The sequence below is a fragment of the Zootoca vivipara genome, chromosome 8 (genome assembly GCF_965207765.1).
Source record: "Zootoca vivipara chromosome 8, rZooViv2.hap1.1, whole genome shotgun sequence".
Taxonomy (NCBI): domain Eukaryota; kingdom Metazoa; phylum Chordata; class Lepidosauria; order Squamata; family Lacertidae; genus Zootoca; species Zootoca vivipara.
The window spans coordinates 7,765,259-7,785,304 of NC_142591.1; the positions used below are offsets into that span (position 1 = coordinate 7,765,259).

General features: G+C 46.8%; 1 protein-coding gene across 1 annotated transcript in view; it reads right to left on the reverse strand.

Moving 5' to 3' along the window:
- Positions 1 to 20,046, reverse strand: part of ADAMTS16 (ADAM metallopeptidase with thrombospondin type 1 motif 16) — an 86,081-nt gene that overhangs the window by 14,773 nt on the left and 51,262 nt on the right. Inside the window, exons 15-18 of the mRNA XM_035101543.3 lie at positions 18,863 to 18,986; positions 16,885 to 17,129; positions 14,861 to 14,999; positions 5,768 to 5,894 (exon numbers count right to left, since the gene is read on the reverse strand). Of these exons, the coding sequence (XP_034957434.3) occupies positions 5,768 to 5,894; positions 14,861 to 14,999; positions 16,885 to 17,129; positions 18,863 to 18,986 (635 nt within the window). The remainder of the gene's footprint in view (positions 1 to 5,767; positions 5,895 to 14,860; positions 15,000 to 16,884; positions 17,130 to 18,862; positions 18,987 to 20,046) is intronic.

A 20,046-nucleotide genomic window follows, 5' to 3' on the forward strand; every position in this document is an offset into this window, starting at 1 on the left:
TCTTTGCAAATCAGTAGCAGAAAGAATAACACTTCCTCCCTCCTGCCTGATTCATGAAATGCTTTGGGGGGGGGAACCTGTCAAATATTGTTTCGTTTTTTATTCCACATGTCAAAATACGACATTCTAGAACAGGCATCCCCAAACTGCGGCCCTCCAGATGTTTTGGCCTACAACTCCCACGATCCCTAGCTAACAGGAACAGTGGTCGGGGAAGATGGGAATCGTAGTCCAAAACATCTGGAGGGCCGAAGTTTGCGGGTGCCTGTTCTAGAAGATTAGTGCAAATTACATCATGCACCCTCCCGCATCCCAGTGCTGCTATGAGAGAAATAATTCAGTGTGATGGGGACTCTCCCTCAATCCATCGTCGCATATTGGTAAGCACAGCTTGTTTAGACTTCCCCATCCTTGTGCTCTCCTGTATTTAACAGCCACATACATGTTCCGCTTCTGCCACTGTATCTAGCAACCAGTAATGAAACGCAGACAAAAATCATAGGACATGCTGCGGTCACAATTTCCCTTGTTCTGCTGTTTGAACAGATGTTCTAGTCATTGACCTTAGGAGCGGACTTCAGGCAGCCTCGGGAATCTGCTCATGCTTTTCTCTCTTCCCCCAAGATTACTGCCCGATATCAGACCTTGGCATGGAAAAGACCGGCAGATGATGACAGCTGACTGGCAAAGAGTGCGGAAAGAGAGAAACCTGGAGCAGTAACCCAAGTCCTCTGCAAGTGACCTAAAACATTCCCGTCAACACTTCACAGCTATCTCTTCCTCTCTCCCCGCCTCTCTCTTTAAAACTTGAATGCACAACACTTCATTCCAAGGCGAAACTGTGTGTGTACTACGCTTATCAATGTTTTGTGCTGGGCAACCCAAACAGATGGGTGGGGAACAAATAAGAAAATTATTATTATTAATTCTTGTAAACACATATTATTCCGTGAAGCATGGATACAAATCCTTAACTAGGACTTGATTTCGGGGCTGTTAATCTCACCAAGTCAAAGTCAAAAGATCTTTTTTCTGTCTTCATTCTGTCCTCAAACCCTGCCTCAAATAGACATCTTTGGTTCTGCTGATAGTTATGAAAACAGGAGCAAGAAATCAAGTGAACAGGGCCTAGGGCGCCAAAATGGAGGGGGCGCTGCCTGGGGCTGCCTCCACTGTGCCTCTCAGATGTTGAGTGGCTTCAGGCTGCTCTCCGGAGGCACACGGGGAACGCGAGCCTGGGGCCGCCACGCTCCCCGTGTGAAGCTCCGGAGGTGCGCGGGGAGTACGAGCCTGGGGCTGCCTCCTCCACGCCTCTCAGCTGTTGAGCGGCTTCAGACTGCTTTCCAGAGGCGCGTGGGGAGCATGAGCCTGGGGCCGCCGCGCCTCTCATGGAGGCGGCCCCAGGCCTGCGCTCCCTGCGCGCCTCCGGAGAACTGCCTGAACCGCTGAGTTCGGCGCCCCTTCCGTGCCCCTGATGGCCAGGTTGCGCCACCCAGCCCGGGCCTAGTGCAAACCACTGTAGCTTTGCTCCTTCCTGGGTCTGTTGGCGGTTCCCTCCCTGCAAGGTTGCAGGGAACCATGCAGCGGGCCTTCTTGGTGGTGGCACCCGCCCTGTGGAACGTCTTCCCATCAGATGTCAAAGAAGTAAACAACTACCTGACTTTTAGAAGACATCTGAAGGGAGTTCTGTTTAGGGAAGTTTTAAATGTTTGATGTTTTATTGTATTTTTAATATTCTGTTGGGAGCTGCCCAGAGTCGCTGGAGAAACCCAGCTAGAAGGGTGGGGTATTATTTTTATTTATTTATTTATTTATTTATTTATTATTATTATTACCGGGGGAGAATGTAGCCCTTGAGCTGGTAAAGATCCCCGGCCCTTCTGTATGCACTTACTTGGGAGTAAGTCCCATGGACTCAGTGGAACTTGCTTCTGAATAAGCATGCATAGGATGACCTGACCTGCAGTTTCAATGGGCAACAGCAGCTTGGAGAGGAGTTGCAGGATGAGCTCCTTCTATATGGTGCAGTGCAGTGTGTTATTTCTTTCTTTTTTTAAAGATTACTTTTGTTGCATGGGAAAGAACCATGCCATAAAGGGCTCCCATGCCGAAAAGGTCACACGAGAAAGGGTCCCTGGCAATCATTTCCTGTTAAAAATTCCCTCTCATTCACTGCTATTAACTACGCCAGCTCAGGCCTAATGAATGGTCATGCCAGGGGGGACGATGGGGCCTTCTCTGTCACCCACCCACAGAACACCTTGTTTTAATCCATACCTAACGTTGTTAGTGGCCTAGTTTGAATAGCACTGTAAGGGCTTATCCACAGGTACCTTTAAGCACAGGTTGGTGCTTAAAAGCTCTCAATCGAAGCATTTATTTTTTATTGTTTGCTCCAAGCTTTCCTCATGAAAACCCGCTCTTTAGCGCTTAGTTGAAGCAAATGTCCATTCAGCTTCTTCATGGATTGCCATTTGCTCCGGTTAAGTTTTAAAGAACAGGTTTTCACAGGGAAACCTACCAAGCAGAAAAAGAAAGAAAGAAAGAAAGAAAGAAAGAACGAACGAGAGAAAGAAAAGGTACTTGGACACGGGGTTTTAACATGTGGACTGTGCTTGGAAGGAGCAGAGGAAAGCTAAGTTTGGATAAGCCCATGATCAAATGATAGCTTACTGGTACTGTGAAAATGTGTAAATTGCCACCCCCTGCTCTACAGCTTGCCATCACTTCCTGTTAGACCAAATGAAGTGAGTGTGTTTCCTTAGACCTGAGAAATCAAATCAATAAATAATAATGATAAATAAGGATTAAGCTGGAATTAACTGGAATTGTATCATCATCTTCTATTACTCATGAGAAGAACGTTACATAAATGTTTTACGCTGCACAAGTTTTGATTATGCGCAGCAATTTAACAACCAGCTTAAGCTTTGCTCTGGTGTAAGCCTAATATTTATAGACTTCACGAGCTAGCTCAGCAGGCTTAACTGCTCAAATCTGGGACTGCAGCCAAACCCTTTCAGGGCTTGCAGCCATGAATTCTAAAATATCCCATGTAGAACCCAGAAGTGATGTCTGGAAGGTTCAGACGGCAATGCGATGTCTCTTTTAACTCGAGAGAGTGCACATAAATGATGTAAGGCACTATATGTGCACGCAGAGCCATGATATAACTGCTTGCCCATTTTTAACATGTGCTGTGATTAAATAACTATTTCACTATGATGATTCAGTGTCAATGAAATTAGAAGTGTCCTCAAGGTGCTGGAGTGCCTAAAAATTAAAAACAGTATGCTTCTTTCTGAATCTGCAATTCTAGGTAGGCACTTTTTTTCTGCAGGATATTTTACTCTGGACTGTATTCCATTTTCTTGCAGGATCCCAAATGAGAGCTTGGTTGTTATATTTAATAGGAGGCATGCCAACCTGAACATTACCGGTATATCTATCTATCTCCAGTATTCAACGTTTTCCCCCTCCTTCATACTCTAACACAACTAAGATCTTGACAAGAAGTCATATTTGTCATGTGAAAAAATGACCCCTGAGCATCGAAAGACACAGAGAGCAGAAAGCACAGCCCCTGGCAACCCCTCTCTGTCAAAAGTCTAGTCCAGGCATCCCCAAACCACGGCCCTCCAGATGTTTTGGCCTACAACTCCCATGATCCCTAGCTAACAGGACCAGTAGTCAGGGAAGATGGGAATTGTAGTCCAAAACATCTGGAGGGCCGAAGTTTGGGGATGTCTGGTCTAGCCAGCGTGGTGCTCTTCAGATAATATAGACTACAACTCCCATGAAGCCCCATGTTTCCCGGGGCCGATGGTACTTAAAGTCAGCAACACCTGGAGGGCTTATTTTATTGCTCCATAGCAGGTAATTGCATACCCCCAAGTGTCCCGATTTAACTGGGACATCCTGGATGGACAGAAGTCACCCCAGCTTCTGATCCCAATCCCAGATGTCCCATTTTAGCTCCTGTGCTCTGGCTTTTTTTGGAGGGGGGTTTCTGTGCCGTGGCTTGAGTCAAAAAATGGAAGGAAACTTACCTGGACCTTGCACATCACTACTCCTCTTCCTCCCCCTCCCACCACAGCACTTCTGGACAGGGCCGGCTCTAGGTACACTCCCGGTGGCGCGGGGCGCCAGGGCTGGTAGGTGGGGCGCTGCGCGGCAAAGCTGCGCGGAAGCCATGCTGCACCCTGCAAGGGTGGGGCCCCCAGAGCGATCTCCGCACCTCAGCGCCAGGGTGCCCGACCTGCTCGAGACTGCCCTGCTTCTGGAAATATGTCTACAGTGTTGGAGGAGGCGGAGGCAGGTCCGCGCAGCATCTTTTGATGCTTCGCAGGCCAGGGCAACCTTCCCCAGGCCAGTCTGGTCTGTACAGCATCTCCTGATGCTGCAGAGCAGGAGGCGGAAAACAGCAGACAAAGGTATTATTATTAGCAAATCATAGTAACAATACTCAGCATTTCACTCTTCAATATATCCAGTCTTTGTAACTTATGAACCATCAAGCCAGGCATGGCTGGCGATCCATATATTCAGTTTAAATGGTTTTGAGAAAAGGTAAGCTACAGTGGTACCTCGGTTTTTGAACTTAATCCGTTCTGGAAGTCCGTTCTTAAACCGAAACCATCCTTAAACGAGGCGCGCTTTCCCTAATGAGGCCTCCTGCTGCTGGTGCCCTTCCACCGTTCGGATTTCGCTCTTAGACCGAGGTAAAGTTCTCAAACCGGGACACTACTTCTGGTTTTGCGGAGTTTGTAAACCAAATCGTTCTTAAACCAGACTGTTCTTAAACCGAGGTAAAAGGTAAAGGTAAAGGGACCCCTGACCATTAGGTCCAGTCGTGAATGACTCTGGGGTTGCAGCGCTCATCTTGCTTTACTGGCCGAGGGAGCCGGCGTACAGCTTCCAGGTCATGTGGCCAGCATGACTAAGCCGCTTCTGGCAAACCAGAGCAGCACACGGAAGAAATAATAATAATAATAATAATAATAATAATAATAGTAATAATAATAATAATAATTTATTATTAATACCCCGCCCATCTGGCCGGGTTCCCCCAGCCACTCTGGGCGGCTTCCAACAAAACATTAAAATACAGAAATCAAACATTAAAAGCTTCCCTAAACAGGGCTGCCTTGAGATGCCTTCTAAAGGTCTGGTAATTGTTGTTTTACCTTCCCGCCGGAGCAGTACCTATTTATCTACTTGCACTTTGATGTGCTTTCGAACTGCTAGGTGGGAAGGAGCTGGGACTGAACAACGGGAGCTCACCCCATCGTGGGGATTCGAACCGCTGACCTTCCGATCGGCAAGCCCTAGGCTCTGTGGTTTAACCCACAGCGCCACCGTATTATTTCCATATTACAAGTGGTGGGTTAGGACAAGGAGAAAGAAAAAGGAGAGGAATTGGTGGATAATAAAGGGATTCATGGCTGAAGTGAGTTAAACTGGGGACAGGGCAGCCGTAGACAGGGCCAACATTATCTGGTCCTAGCCTGGGCAGTTCCCGACAGTCGGAGAAGGCAGCCCTTCAAATCCCCTGGTCTTGGAACAGGTTAGGGCTTTATAATCAGTGACTAGTAACTCGGATTTTTATTCAGAAACGAACTGGAAGCCAATGCAGATCGAACAAAGCCTCAATAACATTCCCTGGAAAAGCCTTGGAAACTTTTCATCAAAAAGTTGTGTTGCAAACATTTTTTAAATCAATGCATGCACCAAGAGGAAACATACAATTTGCGATGGGTTTTATTACCTGGGAGGGCAAGCTGCCTTTTTGCAAGGAACAATTCCAGGAGCTGGTTGAGTCTTGGGGTTACAGAAAGAAGGATCCACCGGTACCTGCACGTCTTTGTAGCAACTTGCTTTTGTGACCATTTGACCTGCATAGAAAAGAACACAGGTGGCTAGTACCAAGTTGCAAACAGCTGCGTGCATCCGAAACCCAATCTCTTGGTTATCTCAAATCCACCGTGTACGTCTTACATAACCCAATGTAAACAGCAATCTCGTTTTTCTGATTGCCTCCTGTGGTTCGGGTCCCCAGCTCAAACAAACAAGTCTGGTGTTTTCCTTAGGTATTTGGTAATTACATGACTGATTATCTCAGAGCAGCTCTGGTAATCATATATAAGATTTCCCTCTAATGCTCATTCCACAGTTGTTCTCTTCCCCTTCTGCAGTCCCCCTTTCTTTCCCTCTCGTTCCCTCCCGTGGCTCTTCTCTTACAGACATAACCTGGATCTAAACGTAAATTGTGGTTATTTTAATGAAGAGGTTAAGAGATTTTGTGACATATAGCTGCATAAAACTGAGCTTTTGGGGAAGAGGGTTCCAGAAAACCTGGCTTCCTTTCCATTCACAGGGATGTACGTGACCACATTTGAAAGACCAGATCAGGGAAACGCTTCAGATTTTTGCAGAAGATAGTAAGTGTTCTCTTAGAGTAGTCTATTTAGGAATATTTACAAAATTATCTTCATCCAAATTTGTCTCTGGATTTGGGGGTTCTGAAGTAGCTAATCACGCAGGAAGATTGTTTTCTTCTGCTATGGAGGGTCGGAGCTGAATCAATGGTTTCAAGTTACAAGAAAGGAGATTCCGACTAAGCATCAGGAAGAACTTTCTGACAGTAAGAGCTGTTCAACAGTGGAACAGACTCCCTCAGAAGGTGGTCGACTCTCCATCATTGGAGCTTTTAAAGGAAAGACTGGACGGCCACCTGCCACTGATGCTTTAGTTGAGATTCCTGCATTGCAGGGAGTTGGGCTAGAATAGATGACCTTAGAGCAGGCATTCCCAAACTTCAGCCCTCCAGATGTTTTGGACTACAATTCCCATCTTCCCCAACCACTGGTCCTGTTAGCTAGGGATCATGAGAGTTGTAGGCCAAAACATCTGGAGGGCCGCAGTTTGGGGATGCCTGCCTTAGAGAATCATTCCAAATCTACAGTTCTATGATTCAGTCCACCAATCTTTCTTTTAAATTTTCAGACCATGTATGCAGTTTGCTGGAGCTCAGGAGTGCATATGGGCATTGATTAAATCACATGACAACAACGAATCTTCATGTAATTGCATGATCACATCAACAATGCTTTTTGCACAGTGTTTTAAAATCAATGCACATATGTGCATTGTCAACAGGATGTCAACAGAAAACTGTAGCAAACTAAGCACGCACCAATTCCTAAATGAATTTTTAAAATTCCAAGAAGGTAGCAGAGTGCAACAAGAGGCAAAATCAATCCACACAGAGGGACAACAGAACAGGAAGGGGGCATCGGCTCACAAATCAGTCTTATTTGCTTATGCAGAAATAGAGCTACCGAGATCAAGAGTGCTGGGGTGGTGCCTTTATAATGGGAACGGTCTAGTTCACACAACTACAGTGGTGCCTCGACTTATGAATTTAATCCGTTCCAAAGGCACCTTCGTAGGTCGAAAAATTCGTAAGTCGAAAAGCGCCACTGGAAATGCGATTCCCCATAGGAATGCATTGGAAAGGGAAAAATTCGTAAGTCAAAGCAACCCCATCTAAAAATTCGTAAGTCGAAAAATCCCTATCTAAAACTGCCGCGTTTTCCATTCAGATGTTGAAAAATTCGTAAGCGTGCGGCCATTTGCCCCATTCATAAGTCGAAAAATTCGGTTGTCGAGTCGTTCGTAAGTCGAGGTACCACTGTAGTTGTGGGGTGGCTGCTTAGATTGCAAGCGTGTTCCACACAGTGTGTTTGATAGTCACAGCATGCCTTTTGTGTTATGGCATCATTTCCAGAAGGTTTACTTTAGACAAAGCTCTAAGTGTGCAGAGAGGCCTTCCTTAACCTTGATGCGCTAGGACCACAATCCCCATCATGGCCAGCCCACATGGCCAGTGGTCAGGGATGATGGGGTTTGTAGTCCAACATCATATGGAGGTCAGGTTTTGAGGAAGGGCCGTGTGGTCACGTATGATGGCGGAGCGTACAGCTGTCCATCTCAAAGCTCAACAGTCTTACATGTGGTGCATGTAATAGGACCCATGCAAGCAAAGCCTTACATTCACAGGGCTACACGGTGCAGTCATGGACAGATAATATCTGCAAAAGGAACGTGCAGTTTGGCCCCGTGTGCACTGGACTTAAACATTTGCTCCACCCCCCCATTGTTCTTCATAAGGAGGCCTTGCCCTAGATCAGGCATGTCCAACAGGTAGATCGTGATCTACCGATAGATCACTGGACGTCTGTGGTAGATCACTGGTAGATCAGTGGCTCCCCCCAAAAGAAGCTAAAAAACTTTGGCTCCCCTAAAAAAACTCAACACTTTTGCCCTGCACCCCTAAAATGACCCGAACCACCAAAAACAGGGCTTTCCTTCCTAAGAAAAAGAAAAGAAGAAGCTCAATGTCGCTTTCCTCCTTCCTAAAGAAGCTCAACAATCTTTACATGAACCCCCAAAACAGGGCTTTCCTTCCCCAAAAAGCTCAACTTTGACCTGAACCCCCCAAAAGGGGGTAGATCCCTACCAGTTTTTAACTCTGTGAGTAGATCACAGTCTCTTGGAAGTTGGCCACCCCTGCCCTGGATCAATGGCATCATTTCAGGCCACTATAGAGGGTGGGAAGACCATCCTGCTAACCTATGGTTGATGCTTTCCCCAATAACTCCCTTTGGCCTTGCACCTTCTTTCTCCCCTGCTGTCACAGACACTTATCTGCGGGGGGTTGGCAAGGTGGCAGTGCCTCTCAAGGTTTATTTAGTAACTCAAGAACACACCACACGTTGCTTGCTCAGACACATGATGGGGAATCCTCTGCAAAAGGCGAAGTCCCATGAACACAGTCAAGGAAATGTCTCAAAGAGTCACCTGTAGACAAGCAGACACTGACTCCTTTCCTACTGTACCTTTCGCCCACTTCCCCTCACAGATCTACTTGCCAGCATACTTTTGTTACCTCACAGCACTCTGCATGAACTTGCTTTCTCCTGACACAACGAAAACAGAACGTAAATTCCTTTCAAAACTACCAATAAAAGGCGGCGTGTGAGGCGACTTAACCTTTCACCCAGTGTTGGAAGGATTCTATCCCACAATTTATTCCCCTTCTATTATCGGGCCTCCCTGCCTCCGCAGTCTGCCTCATGTGCTGAGCTCGGCTATTTTTGTTTGTTACACAGTGTGTGGCTTGCTGCGCCTCCAGACAAACTGGTCATGCATTTTATAGACTTGCCCGTCACATGCTGTCTGCACAATTAATGAGCAAGAAGTTCAGAGGCTTAAATGATAACAGTGACAGCACAGGATAGTTCCAGCAAGAGGGAATTACTCCGAATTGTTTTGAGAAGCAAGCATTGGGAGGCAACCACAGCCTTTATCTGCACAGATAAAATAAATGTCTGCACAGATAAAATAAATGTCTGACATCCCGACATTTCCTCACTCGTTAATTATCATGTTTTATGTGATCTTTCACATGATGCACAATCCACTTCTTGAAATTTAGTGGCACCAAGCAGAAATTTACAACTCATTTCCATGTTGTTTCCAGGGAAAAGAAAATTCATTTGCAACTCAGTTAACTTAGAAAATCACAGGAATTTTGCATTGTCATTTGTCATGATCATGCCACCGCCGTCCGCTTTATGAAATTTGGGGTGGGATCTCTCCTCTAAAACACTTCAGAACACCAGCTTCGAGCATTAGCATATAAACATTTATACATGGCATTTCTCTCCAAATGGCCAGACATGGTTTTTTTTTGGCCTCTTTGAATTGCAATCATGGCCCCATCCTCTTAGCTTTTCCTGTCTAGCTAGCATGGGGACAGTTAGCAGTTCAGAGAAAGTTACCTTGAAGGTCCTGGATAACCTCCTATGTAACAACCTAAATTTAGTTTCCAGGGCCACACAACTACATTTCCTCAGGCCACAGGTGCCAGCATGTAGCACAGGGGTCCCCAAACTAAGGCCCGGGGGCCGGATGCAGTCCAATCACCTTCTAAATCCGGCCCGCGGACGGTCCAGGAATCAGCATGTTTTTACATGAGTAGAATGTGTCCTTTTATTTAAAATGCATCTCTGGGTTATTTGTGGTGCCTGCCTGGTGTTTTTCCATGAGTAGAATGTGTCCTTTTATTTAAAATGCATCTCTGGGTTATTTGTGGTGCCTGCCTGGTGTTTTTACATGAGTAGAATGTGTCCTTTTATTTAAAATGCATCTCTGGGTTATTTGTGGGGCCTGCCTGGTGTTTTTACATGAGTAGAATGTGTCCTTTTATTTAAAATGCATCTCTGGGTTATTTGTGGTGCCTGCCTGGTGTTTTTACATTAGTAGAATGTGTCCTTTTATTTAAAATGCATCTCTGGGTTATTTGTGGGGCCTGCCTGGTGTTTTTACATGAGTAGAATGTGTCCTTTTATTTAAAATGCATCTCTGGGTTATTTGTGGGGCCTGCCTGGTGTTTTTACATGAGTAGAATGTGTCCTTTTATTTAAAATGCATCTCTGGGTTATTTGTGGGGCATATGAATTCGTTCATATTTCCCCCCCAAAATGTAGTCCGGCCCCCCACAAGGTCTGAGGGACAGTGGACCGGCCCCCTGCTGAAAAAGTTTGCTGACCCCTGATGTTGCATGACCATAGACTCCTCTCCATTCCTATTTAGATTATTTGTGTGACATCCACAGACTTTGCACCAGGCAGGCGAGTCACCAGCAGGTAATCCACACACCCTTCACAAACCCAGTGGTTTATGCCCATATAATGATCACACCCTTGCACTACCAGGATCCCTCTTGCTGCTGGGGGGGGGATCCTCCACAGAAGATGTCAGGTTTGTCCCACAAGGAATGGGTCTCTTTTAAAATATTGTTTCCCTTTTCCTCAGAGTGGCCCTGACCTACTCCAAGATCCTCATTTTATATGACAGCGGGGAAGCTGTCGCCTTGGGAGAGGGATGCTGCTATCGTATCTCCAAAGGCCTTGCCAATTGACCTCTCTGGCTCGCATCTTCTCCAAAGCAGCTACCTTGGCCTCAAGGGATTGGATTTATTCCCTGAGGGCTAGCAGCTCGTCGCACCGAGATGGTCTGAGAGGAGTTTTGCAAACTGAAACAGACACCCCTCGCAACACCCCCTAAAGCAGAAGAAATAAACCTTAAACTGCTGCTGTCAACAACAAAGTTACCCATGGGAAATTAGACAGCTAAATATCTGGCTGGAGGAGAATATGGTGCTGGAGGAGACTCTTGAGAGTCCCATGGACTGCAAGAAGATCAAACCTATCCATTCTGAAGGAAATCAGCCCTGAGTGCTCAATGGAAGGACAGGTCCTGAAGCTGAGGCTCCAATACTTTGGCCACCTCGTGAGAAGAGAAGACTCCCTGGAAAAGACCCTGATGTTGGGAAAGATTGATGGCACTAGGAGAAGGGGGCGACAGAGGATGAGAGGACAGTGTTCTCGAAGCTACCAACATGAGTTTGACCAAACTGAGGGAGGCAGTGGAAGACAGGAGTGCCTGGCGTGCTATGGACCATGGGGTCATGAAGAGTCGGACATAACTAAATGACTAAACAACAACAACAAAATATCTGGCAACCTATACATGTCTCACCGTGGATGTGTGCACTGGCGGAGAAATGGGTAGGGGGGTGGGGGGAGGGCTCCACCCCCAGCACCATCGAGGACGGGTGTACCATTGTGGCTGCCTCGTGGATGCGTGCCACGCACCCAACCACGCCAGGCACCAAGCCCCCCATAGGCGGTGTGCCATGCCCCCCGGGATGTGTGCCACGCCCCCACGGGACACACACCAGCCACGCCCCATCTGGTCTCCACTCCTGGTGCCGGAGCATGCAGCTCAACCACTAGATGTGTGTACAAACCAGTGGATGTCTGTGTGCTTAATGGTTTCCACTCTCTTCCCTCTGCAGCCTCCCACTCCAGCTGCCTTTCTGTTCTGTATTATTTTGGCTTTTTAACATCAAGAGCTCCAGCGATGAGAATAGTGGTGAACAGGCAAAGGCGTAATTAAGCAGCTTCCTTCCCAACCACGGCTTCTCCCCTGAAAATCCCCCTTCCTTTTCTAGCAGAGAAGCCTGGCTGCTTGCTTTTGAAAAAACACCCAGGCTGCTGAGCATTTAGTTCCAGTTTTAGCCATGTGAAATTCAGTAATGTATCAGTAACTAATCCTAGCGATCCGGGAGATTGTAACACATATACTGTAAATGCAAAGTCGAAGAGATGAAAGGAAGGGGTTTTTTTTCCCTCCTGGGGAACAAACTGATCACTTAAAAATACTGTTACAGTTTGACAAGCATAGCAGCCTTAGATCAAAGGCAAAAGTATTTGCATTAGAGCTGCTGAAACAAGGAGAGGTTCAGCTTCTGATGGATCACAGTCACTTTGACCTTTACCTTCCTTATGACATCAGCTCTGCTTTCCCCAGTGTTTCGGTCGTTTGAACCAGGTGGCATATGTTCACAGAGAACAAGCGCAACAGGATTATCACCCCATATGGAGGCTGCTCAAACTCTGGCATCTTACAATTTACTCTTTGTCTGAAATCGAGCCTTGGTATCCGGGTATCTTCTCAGAATACAAGACAGTGTAGCTGAGAGCACCGCATCTGAGAGCAAGTGTGTTTGTCTCTGTGTGTTTGCTACACATTCACACACACAAAATGTTCACGGGGTCATCTTTGTTGTTGTTGTTTAGTCGTTTAGTCGTGTCCGACTCTTCGTGACCCCATGGACCAGAGCACGCCAGGCACTCCTGTCTTCCACGGCCTCCCGCAGTTTGGTCAAACTCATGTTCGTAGCTTCAAGAACACTGTCCAAGCATCTCGTCCTCTGTCCAACCATCTCGTCCTCTGTCGTCCCCTTCTCCTAGTGCCCTCAATCTTTCCCAACATCAGGGTCTTTTCCAAGGATTCTTCTCTTCTCATGAGGTGGCCAAAGTATTGGAGCCTCAGCTTCAGGATCTGTCCTTCCAGTGAGCACTCAGGGCTGATTTCCTTCAGAATGGATAGGTTTGATCTTCTTGCAGTCCATGGGACTCTCAAGAGTCTCCTCCAGCACCACAATTCAAAAGCATCAATTCTTCGGCGATCAGCCTTCTTTATGGTCCATACATCACTACTGGGAAAACCATAGCTTTAACTATACGGACCGTTGTCGGCAAGGTGATGTCTCTTAGAGATAGGCAACTGGAAGCCCAAGATCCATCAATTTTGACCCCCCCCCAGTTTCACCATCCATTCCTCAAGCCTGATCCTGTTTGCCTCTACCACCAACTTTTTATGAAGCATAGCCAGGAAACAAGGACAATACCTGGGAACCCCTCCTTCTTCACAGAGCAACCCAAAGCCCCAGTCTACTCTGATGGAGATGTTTCAAATGGAGCAAAGGGATCTCTTTGCTCAGCTCTGCCAGCAGGGAAGCCCCACCGTTGGCATGGAAGCAAGGAGGAAGTAGGAAGCAGAAACAGAGAATGGTGGAAACAACACTGATATCTTCAGGGGAGGAGTAGGGAGGAAGGGACAGAGGAAGAGGGTCAGAGGTCTCCAGGATGGATAAATGGTAGAATGATGTTTGCTCTGATTCAGCGCCAGAGAGAAGGTTTTTGTGGGGAAAGCTCAGGGCAAAAGTGAAACAAAAAACCAACGCTCGGGCATGCGAGTGTCAGGGCCGTCTTAAGCAGATCTGGCGCCGTGGTGCAAAGATTCCTCCGCCCCCCCATTTCCCAGAGTTCTCGACCTTTTCCCAAGCCACTGTGTGGATCGCTCTTCCCATGGAGGCTTGGGAAGGAAGCTGCATGCCCGCCAGCCATATAGTTGGCGGGGCGCAGCTTCCATCCTAAGCCTTTGCAGGGATTGCTTTCCTCCCATGGAGGCTTGGGAGGCAAGCTGCCCGCCCGCCAGCCATATGGTTGACAGGGCACAGCTGGTGGGTGTGCACGGAAAGGGGAGGCCGCCGGCAAAGCCGCACAGCTCCCCCACTCACTGGGCGCCCCTGAGAGGCCAGGGCCCTAGTGCAACGTGCCAGTAAGCCCAATAGGAAAGACGGCTCTGGGGCGTGTTAAAGCACAGACTCTCTTGCCTGGAAAGAGCAGGGCAAAAGGTAAGTGTGGATAATCCCCCCCCCCCATCAAGGAAGGAAAAGCCAGAGTGGAAGTGGGAATGAAAAGCTTCTTCCATGGGAATCAGAGCACTTATCATCTACAAATGACAGGTTCAAGTGTGTTGCCATTTTTGCTCCAACAGCTGACCATCAAGACCAGGCATCCCCAAACTTCGGCCCTCCAGATGTTTTGGACTACAATTCCCATCTTCCCCGACTACTGGTCCTATTAGCTAGGGATCATGGGAGTTGTAGGCCAAAACATGTGGAGGGCCACAGTTTGGGGATGCATGATCAAGACGAACTGGGCCAGAAGTGTTACCATCCCACTAAAGCAGAAACAGTGGCTCTAAATTTCCAGAAAAGGAAGTCCTCTCTTTAATTGGCTACTGCTGCTCCTTCTACTTCCCGGTGGCCAGCTAATAATGTTCTTCAGAGTGACATGTGAAAATACTTGAAGTCTTAGAAGTACGATTGGTTGGTATTGCTTCTTCTAGTGTCGTGTTAAAGCAATACTTTCGTCCGCACAGCGAAGATCAGCGTAACAAAGTATTGCCCCCCCCATCGCCATATTTAACATAACACGTAGGAGCCAACCTAATTATATAGCCCATAAATGAGCTTTCTATTCCTACAGGTTACATTTTCGAGCAGCCTGGAAGTGCCTAGTGAGGGCTATTCCTGGACAGGAAAGAGCCTGTGGTCTGCAATAAAACTATATTTTTGAACATTTCAGAGATACATTACCTCCTCCACACGAGACGGAGCATTCGGAATGGGTGATGGCCCATGTATAGTTAGGCTTCAGTGCTGTCATTTTTTCACTTTCGGCCTTAGGAAGGGAATATTCCCAGCCAATCCCTAGGTTTTTGCCTTGAGAGAGAAGCTAAGAAACAAAACAAAAGAGGGAAAGATAGCAGCATAGGCTTAGCATTTGCTGAAATTTTGAATGTGGAGTTGGCAAGAGAGTTTCCCTGAATGAGGAATCTCTGAAAAGAAAGTATGCCTTCTAATGATTTACTATTTATTTATATACAGTAGAACCTCGGTTTGCAACCGCCTCTATTTACGACGAACTCAAAGAGCGACCACCGCGGACCTGGAAGTATTTACATCCAGGTTCCGTGCGTGCTGATGCGCAGAAGCGATATGCGTAGCTCGTGCATGCGCAGAAGCGCTCTATTGGTGCTTTGTGCATGCGCAGAAGCGTGCCTTCGGGGAGCGACCGGCTCCCCGGAACAGGTCGTTGTTGTAAACCGAGGTACCACTGTACTTACTGTTAAGCTATTGTTTATATATTGCTTAATATAAAAAGCAAACTCTAAAGGTTTACTACAACAGCAACCATGGGTGGTGCTCAACTAATGCATAACACTGATGGAACATGTTGACTGGATATTACCCAGTAATAGTAACTGAAATTGTCTTCATTCATTTATTTATTACATCTATATGCCACCTGGTCCTCCAAGGAGCTGAAGATGGTGTACGTAGTCCGTCCCCCCCATATTATCCTCACAACCACAAAGTAAGATAGGTTAGCCAGGCATCCTCAAATTGCGGCCCTCCAGATATTTTGGCCTACAACTCCCATGATCCCTAGCTAACAGGACCGGTGGTCAGAGAAGATGGGAATTGTAGTCCAAAACATCTGGAGGGCCGAAGTTTGGGGATGCCTGGGTTAGGCAGAGAGTGAATGATTCAACAGTAACATGCTCTAATGTCAGGGACTGGCAGAGCAGAGGTGGGGGACCACTGGAGTGACTCAGGAGAGGGGGGCTAATTATTTATGGGGTGTCATGCCACCTGCAAGTCAGGAACCAAAGGAGGAGGGGAGTCAGGGCAGTCTGAGGCGGAGGAAGGTGGAGATGGGGTAGTTGAGGTGAGGGACGGGTCAGTAGATTCCCCAGCCCCACTGTCTCCTAGAAGTAGGAGGGGTTTGAAAAGGGAAGAGCAGCCATGACTTCTGTGCTGGAGAAGTCTTGGGTTAGGGATGAGAGGCTACCATATGTGGTGGCAATGTAAAATTATAAAGAAAGCCTGGGAAGTGATATATAAAGATCTGAAGAATATGTTGAAAATGACCTTTGTTAAAAAAAATTGAAGCTATTATTTTTGAAGGTACAGGACTTAATGGATTTATCATTAAGACTTTGTCCCTACATCTGAGAACAGACACCAGTACAAGACCAGCCCACCTCTATAGAAGGAAGAAGCCACCGTCAAAGAAGATGAAGGAGATTGGCAAAAAATAAATAAATGAATGAACTATGGTGGATGCACTAGACAATTTGAAACCCTAGAAAGGAAAATGATGTTGTTCTTTTTTATTTTCTTTTTTAAAAGGGAGAAATGTTCAGGCATAATTAGTAAGCTTTGTGTATTGGCTTCTACATTTGTTGAACCTTTAAAGGTCAAATGTAATAATATGCATAAGGTTTTACAATTGGATAGTTAAGAGTATAAGACTCAATGGTTGTGTATAAATAAGTACCTGTACAAAAAAAATGGAACCAGGAGAGGAAGTTGGAGGGAAGTCAATTAATTAAGAAGTATGATTTTGATTGTGATGATTTTGTTTTGTTTTTTTAGCTGTTTTTTGTTATCATAAAATTAATAAACTGTATATACAAAAAAGAGAAGTCTCGGTTTGTGGGCACATAACGTGTCAGAAGAGGGCCTTCCTGATCTGGGACAGGCCATGTCATGTAACGGCACAATGATCTCTGTACGTTTGCGCCATGGATCTTGGGTATCACAACATAACGTACCTCTATTACCACACTTTCATTTGTCGGCCCAGGAGCAGTTAATGTCTCTGGCTGGTTAGGTGGCCTCCGGTAGTCAAAAACAGATCCGGCAAACTTGTATCTCCCTGGCCAGTCAACGGTCCAGTAGCCATTGAGGTGGTATTTTTTACTGGAACTCCGAACAGCAATATAGGAGCTGGAGGTGTTCATTTCATACACACGGATGCTTCGTGCTCCAGCAGGGATAACAACTAAGTTGTAGTACTCTAGACAAAGGAGGAAGAGAGTCCGAGTTCAGTATCATAGCCAGCACCATATGAAGGTGGGGAGCCCAAAGGGAATTATTCACTCATCAAGTTCTTGTATAATTTTAAGGCTCTGTTGCTGCTGAGACTTAAGTTGGAATCCTCATAGTGTGCAACATTAGCTTCTGTGACTGGCAGCCAGTATAAAGTCCCTATATTAAATATTAGGAACCTGGTCTTCTGCTCCCTCACTGGTCAATAGTGCAGGTCACTCCAGCTCCCGATTTTGCAGACCTTGGGCAGGAGAGAACACACTCCAGGTAGGGATGGAGAGTCTGGTTGTCCATGGATCTTGCCTGAATTTTTTCCATGTTACCAAAGTGGCGTCGTTATCACTCCTGCTACCCCTTTCCTCTATCCTCTCCTACTTGGGTTCAAAGCAGGGTTTTCAAAGAGAGTTTTGGAATCCACCCAGCTCTGTTTTAACATGTGTTGGTGGATGGATGGATGTGATGGTGAACCTGTATTATTAGGGGACAAGGGGAATTAGTATACAAGGGGCAGTGTCGGAGCTAGCCGCTCGGGCACCCGGAGAGGCGTGCACCCGGGGGCGGGGCGATCCACCCACACGGGTGAGGCGATCCACCCACAGGGGCAGGGTGATCTGCCCACAGGGGCGGGGCAATCTGCCCATGGGAGCAACCATCGCGGTGGCACAATCTGCTCGGGGGTCCGATTGCGGTGCGGTGGTGCGATCCTCCTAGCAGGGGTCTGATTGCGGCACAATCCTCCTGGCGGGGGGCTGATCGCGGCACAGCAGGGCAATTCGCCCAGGGGGGATTTTGTCACCCCTCTCTGGCATGGCACCCAGGGAGGACCACACCCCATTCCTATGCCTCTGACAAGGGGGACATCCACGCTTAACTTTTGCTACACACTTTCTAGGCACAAGTCGGTGCTTTCCTGGTCCATGTCCGAGCACCGAAAACCCTCTCCTTAACACTGAAAAGGAACCAACAGCAATTCAGAACAGATTCCGCTCAACTTCTGAAGTGCTATTGTATTTTGGGAAATTGCTTGTCTATTCCATATGCACCTGGACACCTCTTAAGTTATCATAACCAAATTTTGCATAGTGGCTCCTGGGATCAGGGAGCAGGTTTTAATCTGTCTTTGGATACAATTTAGCACCAGTTTGAATCAAGATAGCAGACTGAACCTGTAAGGGGGAGAGAGTATAGAGAACCTCCCCCTCTCATCAGGAGTAGCTCCTCCCCAAGCAGTGATGGAAGCGCGGGCTCTGAAGAGGCTAGTCAGGAAGCGGAGAGAGAGTGCCAGGTCTCTGGCAGCATGGGAGAGCCCCGGCTCCACAGGCGGGAAGAGAGAGAGGCGGAAAGGGGGGGAAGGGAAAGCACGGAGCGCAGACCTTTTCCCCCAGTTCCGGAATTACGGAGGAGGAGAAAGGGGAGGAGATTCACTGTCCCGAGGCTATTATGTTGGGGAAAATCGCGCAAAGGGGCAGTGCCGGATTCTGGATCGGAATGAGCAGACATGTTTCCAACACCCCGTTACACTGTAAATAGAGTGCACCAATAAAGACTGTTAAAAGACAAGCATGTGGAAGGTCGTTACTCTGGAGTAGTCGCAACAACCTCTGACAGAACCTTTCCAAACTGAACAGATTTCTTTGGTTTCTTTGAACTCTTGAGCAATGCCAGCAATACGAGTCTCATGCTGTTTCAACGCACACTTACGATTTGTAGGGTGGTATTTTGTGTACTGCCCCTTATATATTCTACAGCTTGAATTGTCTCCTTTGCACACTCCACAAGCATCTTCCACAGAACTGGAGCCTAAGACGTGGTCACAGCCAACCACCTGCAAGGCAAAGACCACATGATCATCTGCACATCTGCGTTTAGATTATAGCGATAAGTCAGTTGTGAAAGTTAGAAGGAAGCCATCAGACTTTTAAAATTTTATTTCCTAGGCATGTTTCATTTCTCCAGACGAAAGGCTGAGTAAGCAGACATTTGGGGGAAAGAAAGCCTCATTCACCTTGGGTAATTGCCAGCGTATTATTGCTCATAATATGAAACTATGTTGACATGAGGAATCTCTCTTCCTCCCCCCCCCCCTGCATTCTGTAGCTCTCCACAATAGGCCCAATGGCCTCTTCATGCCCTCTGGGTGGAGCGGCAGAATAAAAGTGGAACAATAAAAAACGAGAAAGGGTCAACACCTTACTGACAATTTAAAGCAGGGACAGCCAATTTCTGCTGCTTCTTTTTTTACTAGCTCATGCCAGGGCTTCCCCAGTCCATAGCTTCTCTTCTCAGCCCTGTTCCAACACTGAAAGGGGCTGGAGGAAAAGAAAAACAACAACAAAATTCCTTGAGGGAAAACTGTCGCTGAAGTTTTTGCTGGACCTGTCTGTGGGTCACTGGAATTGCTTCCTTGTCCTGCACCATTTCTGATGTTATGCTGTATATCTTTTGGAAGCCAGCTGCAGTGCAATCTTAGCCCCGTCTACTCAGAAGTGAGTCCTATCAAATTCAGTGGGGCATTCTCCCAGGTATTGCAGACTTTTATTATTTCAATGGAAATAGAGAATGGTTGCATTCTCAAAAGGGAACAAAGAATGAGCAACTACGTTCATCTCCAAGGCCACCTTTAATTCATTTTTTGAAGGAGAGGCCATATTTAATACTGTAATGAGAGCAGGGTTAGATTTGAATGGGTTTCTGCTGTTTCCTTCCAATCCCGTGCTTTTACAGATGTAAGACTGGACTCTGTACAAAAAGGGACTGCTAAAATGGCCAGACCAGTTTCTTTGTTAAGTAGATAGCCAGGTTTGTTAAATATCTGTATTGTAATGTAAGCTAGGGCAATGAATCGTCACGGAAACTTGTAGTTAGAGACCCTTTTGGAAGGTGAG